This window comes from Pelophylax lessonae (assembly GCF_965119305.1).
Source record: "Pelophylax lessonae genome assembly, chromosome: 4".
Taxonomy (NCBI): Eukaryota; Metazoa; Chordata; class Amphibia; order Anura; family Ranidae; genus Pelophylax; species Pelophylax lessonae.
The window spans coordinates 652122149-652134799 of NC_138771.1; the positions used below are offsets into that span (position 1 = coordinate 652122149).

The 12651-nt window shown below is 43.8% G+C and overlaps 1 protein-coding gene across 4 annotated transcripts in view; it reads left to right on the plus strand.

Annotated features, from left to right (window-relative positions):
- Window positions 1-12651, plus strand: part of LOC309554191 (alpha-N-acetylneuraminide alpha-2,8-sialyltransferase-like) — a 213407-nt gene that overhangs the window by 55461 nt on the left and 145295 nt on the right. For 2 of the 4 annotated variants that reach the window (XM_082255822.1, XM_082255824.1), the window contains one exon: window positions 169-255. The exons of the other annotated variants lie outside the window; for them this stretch is intronic. In XM_082255822.1, the coding sequence (XP_082111948.1) occupies window positions 169-255 (87 nt within the window). The remainder of the gene's footprint in view (window positions 1-168; window positions 256-12651) is intronic. 4 annotated transcript variants of the gene reach the window in all.

Here is a 12651-nt window from a genome sequence, read left to right on the forward strand (position 1 = left end):
TTTACACTGCTTGCATTTATTAAAATGTAATTGTATTATTGAATATAGTACTAAAATAACTAAAATAACTTTTGTAAAGCTCAGCTTTAAGATAAAAAAGATACAAACCTATACTAAAAATATGAACGTAATGATAATGCGCTGTGCTTTCTCTTTAATTTATTGTAGGTTGAATTTACCTCCACTGAACTGGACCAATGACGTGGGGACAAAGACCGATGTCGTCACTGCAAACCCAAGTATCCTAATAAATAAGTGAGTGCGGTGTTTTCCAAACCACTTTAGCTCCTGAAGGTTGTCCCCCGTTCATGACCAGGCCATTTTTTTTTTGCTATTCAGCACTGTGCTATCTTAACTGAAAATTGCGCGGTCATGCAACACTGTACCCAAAACAAAATTTATATAATTTTTATCACACAAATAGAGCTTTCTTTTGGTGGTATTTGATGACCTCTGGGTTTCTATTTTTTATTATATAACCAGAAAAAGACCAACAATTAAAAAATATATATTATATATATGTATGTATATATATATATATATATATATATATATATATATAATTTTTTTTTTTTTTTTTTTTTTTTTTTTTACTTTCTGTTATTTAAAAAAAGTTAAAAAATAAAATCTCTTAATAAATTTAGGCCAAAATGTATTCTGCTACATGTTTTTGGTAAAAAAAATAAATAAAATCCCAATAAGTGTATATTGATTTGCTTGTGTAAAAGTTATAGTGTCTACAAACTATGGTATATATTAGTGATGAGCCGAACACCCCCCTGTTCGGTTTGCCCCAGAACATCTCGAACAGGGGAAAAGTTCTAGCGAATAGATATGAATAGAACTGTTCGCCGGCGAACAGTTCCCGGCGAACTTAGCATGTTCGCGTTCGCCGCTGCCGGCGAACATATGCGATGTTCGGTCCGCCCCCCATAATACATCATTGAGGCAAACTTTGACCCTGAACTTTACAGTCAGCAGGCACATTTCCAGCCAATCAGCATACCTCCCTCCCACACCCTCCCACCTCCTATAAATAAGCAAGGGCAGCATCCATCTTAGATCATTCTGAAGCAGTGTGTGTAGTGAGAGTAGGGAGAGAGCTGCTGCTGCTGCTGCTGTTAAGCTAGGGACAGTTAGTCAGTGTTCCTGGTCTTGCAGTGTTCTTGGTCCACTACTGCTGTAAGGACAGCACCCCAAAAAGCCCTTCTAAGGGCTGGTATTTGTGTAATTTTTTTTTATATATGTATATATATCTATCTATCTATCTAGTGTCCCCAAAAGCCCTTTTAAGGGCTGGTAATTGAGGTTTTTTTTTTTATTTATATATATACATATATATATATCTAGCGTCCCCAAAAGCCCTTTTAAGGGCTGGTAAGGTAATAGAGTTTTTTCTATATATATATATATATATATATATATATATATATATATATTGTACACTGTGACTGCAGTTGCCTGCCCGCTGTGTGTGAGAGGCCACAGACCTACCACAGACTGCACTGTGTGCACACCACACTCATTTCGGGTGGCACAGGCACAGTACCTGGCATTTTAAAAAATATTTTTTTTTCCTCTGTCATAATTGCAGTGAGTGCTGTGTCAGGTCCACAGAGTGTACTGTACCCACTGCAGTGCACTGCCCACCACTGATATATATACGGTGGCACAGCATCTTGTTGCAATAAATTGAAACAAAAAAAATATTTTTTATTATTGCAGTTGCCTGGGCTGCCAGTGACTGTCAGGTCCACAGAGTGTACTGTGCCCACTGCAGTGCCACTGTGTGCCCACCCACCACTGATATATAAGGTGGCACAGCAGCTTGCAAAGTAAAAAAAATATATATATTTTTTTAAATTGCAGTTGCCTGGGTGCCAGTGACTGCTGTCAGGTCCACAGAGAGTGTACTGTGCCACTGCCCACCCACCACTGATATATAAGGTGGCACAGCAGCTTGCAAAGTAAAAAAATATATATATTTTTTTAAATTGCAGTTGCCTGGGTGCCAGTGACTGCTGTCAGGTCCACAGAGAGTGTACTGTGCCACTGTCCACCCACCACTGATATATAAGGTGGCACAGCAGCTTGCAAAGTAAAAAAAGAAAAAGCCAGCCGCAGAGAAGCCATATTCCTGAAAATATAAGAAAAATGCTGTTTTTTAGGGGTTCTGAACATGCTACAGAGTTGAAACTTGACAGGTACACTTTTTAGACCCCCCAGACACTAAATACAAAAAATGACATGCCTGCCTAAAAAAATGCCCGCTAAATGCCTGCAAGAGAAAAAGCCAGCCGCAGAGAAGCCGTATTCCTGAAAATATAAGAAAAATGCTGTTTTTTAGGGGTTCTGGACATGCTACAGAGCTGAAACTTGACAGGTACACTTTTTAGACCCCCCAGACACTAAATACAAAAAATGACATGCCTGCCTAAAAAAATGCCCGCTAAATGCCTGCAAGAGAAAAAGCCAGCCGCAGAGAAGCCGTATTCCTGAAAATATAAGAAAAATGCTGTTTTTTAGGGGTTCTGGACATGCTACAGAGCTGAAACTTGACAGGTACACTTTTTAGACCTCCCAGACACTAAATACAAAAAATGACATGCCTGCCTAAAAAAATGCCCGCTAAATGCCTGCAAGAGAAAAAGCCAGCCGCAGAGAAGCCGTATTCCTGAAAATATAAGAAAAATGCTGTTTTTTAGGGGTTCTGGACATGCTACAGAGCTGAAACTTGACAGGTACACTTTTTAGACCCCCCAGACACTAAATACAAAAAATGACATGCCTGCCTAAAAAAATGCCCGCTAAATGCCTGCAAGAGAAAAAGCCAGCCGCAGAGAAGCCATATTCCTGAAAATATAAGAAAAATGCTGTTTTTTAGGGGTTCTGGACATGCTACAGAGCTGAAACTTGACAGGTACACTTTTTAGACCCCCCAGATGCTAAATCCAAAGAAATTTTTTATTTTTACTTTTTTTTAATTTTTCCAATAATTGTCTCTCTATCAAAAAATTATAATTTTTAAGAACTTTGCGTGATCCCTCTCCGGCATGCCACAGTCCAGGTGTTAGTCCCCTTGAAACAACTTTTCCATCACTATTGTGGCCAGAAAGAGTCCCTGTGTGTTTTAAAATTCGCCTGCCTATTGAAGTCTATGGCGGTTCGCCGGTTCGCGAACATTTGCCGATGTTCGCGTTCGCCGTTCGCGAACGGCGAATTTTAGGTTCGCGACATCACTACTAGCGAACATGCAAACTCCATTCTACCACCTATGCCACCGTCAAGCCTGCTTAGGCTGAACACACTCTCCCTGCCTAACGAACCAACTTCTATCTCGCCCCCAAAACACAGTGCATGGCAGCCGCCCCTGAGCCATGATTGGCTAAAGGCACCTGCCTTTGGCCAATCATGGCTCAGGGACAGCTGCCGCGCACTGTGTGTAGGGCGAGATAGAAGTTAGCAGGGAGAGTGTGTTCAGGCTAAGCAGGCTTGACGGTGATGTAGCTGGTACAATACCAGGCTTGCAATTGAGAGGTTGTGGGTTCGATTCCCTTGGCCAGCGAGTGATTTATAAGTGGAATTCCTTCAGGCAGAGTGTAGTAAGTTTAACAGCTGCCCCTGAGCCATGATTGGCTAAAGGCACCTGCCTTTGGCCAATCACGGCACAGATGATTCGATTGGCCAAAGCACGGAGGGCAGAGTCTATTTGTCATTCGGCGAACGAGCTGTGTTCGAGTCGAACTTAGGTTCGACTTGAACACGAAGCCCATCCCTAGTATATATACTGGAATTTTTATTTATATATTTATTTTATACTAGTAATGGCGGCGATCAGCGACTTATAGTAGGGCGGCGCACAGTCTGACACCAACTGACACTTTGTGGGAACTAATTGCCACTGACATCACCAATGACAATATTAGGGTGATCAATGCTAATAACATGCACCGTCACTGTAAGAATGACACTGGCTGGGAAGGGGTTAACATCTAGGGTGATCACGGGGGTTAAATGTGTGCCTAACAATGTGCAATGTATCTACTGTGTGCTGCTTTTACTGGGGATATAGTTGTTGTTTAGCAGGGAATGAAAAGCAACAAGATCCTCTGTCACTGAACATAGCTCTGTGTTGTTTACACTCACAGAGCTGTTACATAGTTCCATAGCTATATCAAGGATGAGGAATTGTGCCCACTGCCCCCTCCCCCCACTCCTAATGCATGCTGTAGAATGAGGTGCACCACCCTGCACAAATACATACATATTCGCCAGCACGCCACAGATATTGCACAGCAGTCTGAATAAACTTTATATTGCAAAAGGATCACATCAGGATAGGTGCTATCTACCTGTATCCGTGATAGATCAGTGTTGAGCTGGTGATCCCTGCAGCACCACAACAGATAGGCCTATACTCAGGAACACACAAACAAATGGGGCAGTTCATAGGAAATTCACCCCGCTGCCGTATCCGAAAAATAGAAAAGAGAAAAAAAAAACGCTCCCGCCACTTTAGACGCCTCCAGCGTAATGAGCCGCTGGAGCTGTGACAGCTCTTTTATGGGAAAGGGGAGCACCGCCCGGTGGCACCACCCCTTCTGATGTGACGTCAGTAATTTATTCACTGCACCTGAGCAGTGCATTATGACGTCAAATTCCTATAAAAGAACTGTCACAACTCAAACAGCTCATTACGTGGGAGGCGTCTGAAGAGGCAAGAGCTTCTTCTTTTTTTTTTCTCTATTTTTCGGGTGCGGGCGGGCGACGTGATTGGCGATGGATTTACTTTTGGGGACACTATTTTTTTTTTTTAATAAAGGACTGGCTTTTATCTTTATTTTTTTGTACACTTTTTTGCTGAATGGATAGGGGGACGATGTACCCGATATCCATTCACATAGGTGGGGGGCCGGGATCTGGGGGCCCCCTTGTTAAAGGGGGCTTCAAAATTCCAATAAGCCCCCCCCACCCACCGACTCCCATAACCACAGCCCAGGGTTGTTGGGAAGATACCATTGTCCCCATTTTTTTTTTTTTTCATTTTATTTAATCTGTATTGCCGGGAGCTGACATTACATTACAGTTGCAAGCAAGTTTAAATTACATTTTTTCCTTTAGAAATGTTAGTATTGCTGCAGCAGGCTCCATACATCAAACAAATGCGCCACTTTACAGCCACATTAAGGGGACCCCCCCAGGCATGATAGTTAAAGGAAGTTTTCATTTTTATAGTTTCACTTTAAACAAGCATCATTAAAATCACTGCTCCTGTAAAAATGATAGTTTTTAAAAAAAAAAACAATGTTTGCATTGATACATGTCCCCCAGGGCAGTACCCAGACCCCCATACACTTTTTATGGCAATAACTTGCATTTAAGCCTTTACAATTAGGACTTTTGATTTTTCATGTTCGAGTCCCATAGGCTTTCATGAAGTTTGCATGTTCGCTAGAACTTTTCCCCTGTTCATGGTGTTCTGGTGCGAACCGAACCGAGGGTTGTTCGGCTCATCACTAGTGGTGAGGGCCTGTCCCCCACCACCACCACCACTGTGCCCTGGGCGGCTGCCCCTCCTGCCCACTGATTGTCCCGGCCCTGCACATGCTCAAAGAGGTCCAGATTTAGAAGTTGTTGGTCTGGGGGATGATAGATTGTAAACGTTTTCGTAATATGACCTACATCAACTTAAACTGTTGTAAGTATTTTTTTACCCCATGTTTGGAAGTAATAAATGGTATAAAGTTTTTAGCCAGTTGGTGTTGTGGAATATGTGCTAGGAATTAACATTGATTACTGTATTCATGGAAGTTTCTCCTACATTTCACTAGGTTTCCTTTGACCTTAGATAGACACAAGGACTTGAGGGAATCGCAGAATTGATTTAGTTTAGTTGCTACATCAAGTGTTTGAGAAAATTTGTGTACAAGTCCTAGATCTTTAATCTTCTGGAAAATGGCAGAGATCTGGTAAATTCTTTCTTTTTTAAATCTAGCTCCTAGTGTCCAATCAAACTCCTTGGGTTTATGACTTATGCATTTCCTATACCATGTATTGAATAATGCCTGGGGTGGCATCTGGGAAATTGGTTTTCTTTCTTTTCAAATGTTTTTATTGGTACATGTATATTACACTACAACACAGAGAATTTGTATGATTCCTAAATGCATGTCATAAACATTCAACAGTCCGTATAAAACAACAGGAAATGACTTGACCTTCACATAAGGGGAACATTAGGGCTTATAGGGCCTATAGCACTAAAAGCCAGGCCTCTGGTACAGAAGGTGAATGTAGAATAAGAGGAAGGTTTAACATTTAAAGTAACAGTAAGTAAACTTGTCCAGAGAGACGTTCTCAAGAAATTGTTCAGAGTAGCATCTCAGTATGGAGTAGTTTCGGTGTAATGCGGCTTTTTCCCTAATGCGGTATTCAAATTATACATCAGGGAGAAGGTTGGTGGTTGAATACAGTATTCCTTCTGTACCACTAACCTTGAAAAGGAATTAAATATAACAAGAAAGAGGGGGGTCTGTGACCTGTGCATGCGTGGGCCAAATACAGGGTTGCTTATGCACCTTGAGTTGGAGAATGAGGTGGACAGTAGGGATTATCAAAGCAGTCCTGAAAATAGAAGAAGGAGAGAAAACATGAAGGGTAGAGGAACATCAGAGCGGAAGGGATTGGTAGGGACAGGGGATACCTAGAGAGGACCTCAACCAGTGCGGCCAGGCATTTACATTAGTCATGGGTGGCAGGGGTATAGTTTCACTACTAAGGTAGTATAAGGGAGTCATCTAGGTCTGGGGGTAAGAAGTGGGTGATCCAAGTCCTCCAGAGTTTTTCATGGGAGGACACTTTGTCTAGTACGACCACTTCAGTTTGGGCATGTTTTATGGCTTGGGTGATTCTAGGGTTCATAGCTAGCATACATAAAGAGGTGGATTTCCATGCTTCAGCTATGGTTTGCTTAGCTGCTGTGGTGACAAAGGTTTAAACTGACGGTACCTTAAAGCCTCCTGGTTCATTGTTCAGGAGCGCTACTACCGGGTCTAGTGTCAGGAGGGTATCAAAAAGAGTTGATAGGATCCCAAATACATCCACCCAAAAGGTATGGGGCACTTTCACCAAATGTGTACATGAGTGCCTGGTGTTAGAGCCACGGAAGCAATTCGGGGAATATTGGGGAAGGAATTTGGATATCCTGGCGGGAACCAGGTACCACCTAGTGAGCACCTTATAATTGGTTTTGAGTACCACATGTTTGTTGAAGCTGATTTAGTTGCCTGCCAGATTTGTGACCTGTCCGCTGTATCAAGAGTGAGGTTAAGGTCTCGCTTCCATTTATTAACAGATGTTGGCAGGGACCTTGCTGTCAAGATAGTAGTTGAGCGTACAGGTCCGAGATGAGCCTGCGTCTATGAGGGTCGAATTTGAAAGCTCTTTCAAAGGTTGTAAAACTTGGGGTAGTTGAGCCAGGGGGTACACATTGGGTAAAGAAGTGCTTGACTTGGAGGTACCTAAAGCGTTTTCCGATGGAGGAAGGTTATGTGATTCACAAAGGGTTGGGAAGGGTGTGATAGTTCTTGAAGTAAAGAAGTGGTAGGCTCAGATCAACCCTGCATTAGACCAAGCAGAAAAGGAAGATAGTGTGAATCAGGCCAGGTTGAAGGAGGGGTTACGGAGGAAGGAAAGATGGTGATTGTAAGGGGATTGGAGGCCAAAATGAAATTCAAATCTGTCCCAATTGGTTAGGTTGTGTTTAGTGATAGGGTTAGTGATGGTTCGACATTGCGAGGGTGATAACCACAAAAGGTCGCTGTGTTCGTTTAGGATCTGTAAAAATAATTGCAATTCCAAAAATTTTAATATTTCTCCTAGATTTTATGTTATATGATGTTATAGCATCTACACGCGCCCATAATCCACACATTGGTATAAAAGCAATCAGTCTAAAATTAATAAAACATTTAAATAAAATGAATACAAAAAAAAAAAAAAGCAATCAGTCTAAAAATGTTCAAATCTAATCTTTACAACCAATTCATTTTTTTCTATAAGTAGCTCACCAATATTCTATAAAAACATGTAAGGGGTGCTTACATTTTGGCCACTTTCTTCCCACCATGGCGTGTAGCTGGGGTTCTGTTCTGTGATTGGAGGAGGGGACATTGGTTATTGGGTGGGGGAGGTTAGTCTGGAGAGGACTGTGAAAGAAGGTCTGATATGGGATTGCTCAGGGAAGTTCCACTGTCCTGAAGAACACCCCCAAAGGAACTCTTGTGGAGAAAGACTGGTATGTTTTGCCAGATGCAGAAGCCACAGTTCAATAAAAGTTCTTCCTGCTGTTTAAATAGATAATATGCTGATCAGGATATCATGCTCTACATTGGGATTATTTTAAGTAAAAACCCCATTGAATATCAAATACAAAATTGCAATAAAAGCACCTTAGCTGTAAGAAATGAAATGAGTGCAGCTAAGAGATAAACTTGAGCCAGAATTACAGTATCAGATTGCCACCAAAGAATGGCAAGGTGGCTACACTTCTGATGCCCAAGATGGGAGTCACATGAGATGAATTTCAGAAGAAAGTGAGCAGATACTGAGACCAATGAGTAATGGCAGGAATTGGGTCCAAGTCTTAAACACTTTATCATTTTTTTTTTTATTCCCCTCTTCCAGTCTTTTCCCCTCCTCTTGCTAGAGAGATTATTCTCATCTTGGGTTTTGTAAAATTGAATTTTAATTGGATATATACATATGCATTATTTTAATGTTATTTCTTTGAATTCTTAGAATCAACATACGTTTTTTTTTAAAAAAAATATGTCATATGTGAACATGAAGTCTTGAAGAAGTGGCTTTTGACCGCAAAACATGTTAACAGTATAACTTATGACATTAACGTGTTGAAGAAATCTTGTATTGGAAATATGTGACATGGGATCAACATGGGATCAATATTGATTGTAAACCCTTCTGTATGAAGTGTTATCTTTTATCATCTTGTAGTTTTTGAATACATTGCTGGTGAATAGTGTTGGGCGAACATTGGCTGTTCGCCTGTTCAGCGAACATCCGAATTGTCAGGGCATTCGACCATTTGTTCGACCTGCGAATGCCCCACAATGCCCTGCACCGCCGCACAGTGCATTGGAAGCCCTAATTGGCTGAAGCAATGAAAGCTTTGCCCAATCAGGGCACAGAGCATTGTCAGAGCCATTATTGGACACTGCCATAATGACTCTCTCCAAGTCCCACCCACACTATAAAAATATTGTTCCTATAGCAGCCATTTGCAGTGTGATATTGGCGTGGAGAGAGATAGAACAGGGCTCTGTTCAGTGCTGCTGGCTAGTTAGTGTGCTATAGTGTGCAATTGTGATTCTTTTGTGAGTGTAAAGTATAATTATAGTGTGAATATGGTGATACTGTAATGCAACATTAATTTTTACTTTAGTGTCAGTTTAGTGCATCAGAGTAATTTTTCTGCAGTATATTGCAGTGCCTTTGTGCACAGTTACTACAGTATAGTGAAGTGCGTTAGTGCACGTTTATGGCAGTATATTGCAGTGCGTCAGTACAGTTTTACTGCAGTATATTGTAGTGTGTAGTCGAGTGTGTCTGTGTAGTGAGTACTGAAGTTAGCCACTTGCCGACCGCCCGCCGCAGTTTTACTGCGGCAGGCTGGCTCGGCTGTACGAACCGATATATTACTATGTCGGTAGTGCACGTGGTGCTGGGGGGCGAGCGTGCACTGCCGCCGGCGACCTCCCGCCCCCTACTAGGCAGCGGGAATGTCGATGCACAGGGCCGGCAGGCGCGATGGCCGTTGGCCATCCGCGATTGCTCCCGGTGAGAGAGAAGGACGGTCAGCTGTTGTAAACACAGCCAACTGTTCTTCTCTCTGAAACGATCACAGAGCGCCTGTGATCCTTCTATATAGGATCACAGGTATCTATGGTCATTTCAAAAGCCCATCCCCCCACAGTTAGTAAACACTCCCCTTGGCTCACATTTAACACTTTGATCACCCCTAGGTTAACTTCTTCCCTGCCAGTGTCTTTATTACAGTAACAGCGCATATTTTTAGCACTGATTACTGTAGTACTGTGTATTTATGGGAAAAAAAAGGACATCAATTTTATTTTGGTACAGTGTCGCACGACTGCACAATTTTCCATTAAATAACGCAGTGCCAAATCGCAAAAAAATGGCCTGGTCATTAAGGGGGCAAATCCTTCCAGTCCAGAACTGGTTAAAGTGCACTAAACACCACTTTCCATTCACATACACATTTCCCCATTTCTATAACATTTTGTTAATTTTGTTAATAAGCCCCCCCCCCCCCAATCATGTCTGAGAGGCCAACGAGGAGAGGCAGATGTCCCCATGGCACTGTGAGGGGACCAGCAGCGTCAGTGTTCACAGGCAAAGGTGGACAGTCCTCAGGCAGGGCATTGTTTAATGATGTTGTCTGTGCTATCCAGCCACAGCATGCAGAGGAGGTGGTGGACTGGCTTACTTAACCCTCTTCATCCTCCTCATTCTCTGTCACCCAAGCAGAGACTAGTGTGCAGTCCACCGCAGCTTCCAGAGTGGCTTATTCTGCCTCCTTGTCCATAGCTATTCCTGCTATAGCCCCAGCATCAGGCATGAAAGAGTCAGCTGAATTATTTGAACACAACGTCAGCCACTTGCTTCTTGATAATGCACAACCATTACTTGATTCTGATGTTGGTTCTGAGGTTAAGAAGTAACATGAGCCCACAGAGAGGGGAGAACACTGGTAAACAAACATTTGGCAGTCATGTTTCCCAATGAACTTGAGCCTGAGTGTACTATAATGTGGCTTCTTCACATAAGGTTTGCTCACTGTGGAGCAAAAGTTTGTAATTTCCATCCAAAGTCTGTCAAAGAGGCACCAGAATGTATCCAAAAAATCTCTAATCTTGTTCCGAGTGCACTAAATTGTGGTCTCTTTATACAGACTGGCTTCCCAAGCCGTTGTTTACAATTTTGAAAATAAAGATAGCTTACAGGGAAAATCAATTTAAATGTAATTTTTTTTTCTTTTCATATGTCAGTTTTGCTGCAGCAGGTTCTATACATCGTACAGATGCGCCATTATACAGGCAGACTATAGGGACCCCCAGGCACTATATTTAAGGGAATTGTTAACTTTTATGCTTTCACTTTAAGCATAAGTAAATCACTGCTTTGGCAAATCATTCCTTTGCAGACAGCAGGTGCTAAGGTCTGCTCATTTCTGCCAAAGCTACTGGGACAAAAGCTGCAAGGAAACTGCTTGGCCAGCAGGTGGTGCTGTGGAGCAGAGGAGCAGAGCGCGGGATCAGAGGCTGTCAGGGCGTGCAGGAGAGAGGAGTGTGTTGTGCGTGACCGACCGACCGACCGACCGCGTGTGAGTAACCCCCCCCCCCCAGGAGAGCAGCGGCGGGGAGTGGCGCTCGAACCCCCCCCCCCCCCCAGAAGCGAGCGGCAAGCGGGTGGCGAGCGGTACAGTAAACCCCCCCCCCCTTTTTTTTTGCGGCGGGCGGTGAGTGGTGCGGACCCCCCCCCCCCCTGACAGAGAGGGAGCAGAGGAGACTAGCGGAGCAAAGGCTGACCGGGAAGTGACAGAGGGAGGCGGGTGCAGAGCGGAGACTGACCGTCTGAGGGAAAAAAAAAAGCCAGGAACTGCTAGAGACAGACTTAAAGGGACATACACTAGGTAAGTAAGACTGGTGACTGAGATTGTACACTGACTGAGGGTGTAGTGTAGTACCTGAGTACCTGTGAGTACCTGTTACTACCTGAGTATCTGCGAGTACCTGAGTATCTGCGAGTACCTGAGTATCTGTGAGTACCTGTGAGTACCTGAGTATCTGTGAGTACCTGTGAGTACCTGAGTATCTGGGAGTATCTGTGAGTATCTGGGAGTATCTGTGAGTACCTGAGTATCTGTGAGTACCTGAGTATCTGTGAGTATCTGTGAGTACCTGAGTATCTGTGAGTATCTGTGAGTACCTGAGTATCTGTGAGTACCTGTGAGTACCTGAGTATCTGTGAGTACCTGTGAGTACCTGAGTATCTGTGAGTATCTGTGAGTACCTGAGTATCTGTGAGTACCTGAGTATCTGTGAGTACCTGAGTATCTGGGAGTACCTGTTACTACCTGAGCGTTGTGCGTCTGACCGGGCTGTGCGACTCGGGGTTGTGCGTCTGACCGGGCTGTGCAATCGGGGTTGTGCGTCTGACCGGGCTGTGCGATCGGGGTTGTGCGTCTGACCGGGCTGTGCGACTCAGGGTTGTGCGTCTGACCGGGCGGTGCGACTCGGGGTTGTGCGTCTGACCGGGCTGTGCAACTCGGCGTTGTGCGTCTGACCGGGCTGTGCGACTCAGCGTTGTGCGTCTGACCGGGCTGTGCGACTCAGCGTTGTGCGTCTGACCGGGCTGTGAGACTCAGCGTTGTGCGTCTGACCGGGCTGTGAGACTCAGCGTTGTGCGTCTGACCGGGCTGTGAGACTCAGCGTTGTGCGTCTGACCGGGCTGTGAGACTCAGTGTTGTGCGTCTGACCGGGCTGTGCGACTCGGTGTTGTGCGTCTGACCAGGCTGTGCGACTCAGCGTTGTGCGTCTGACCGGGCTG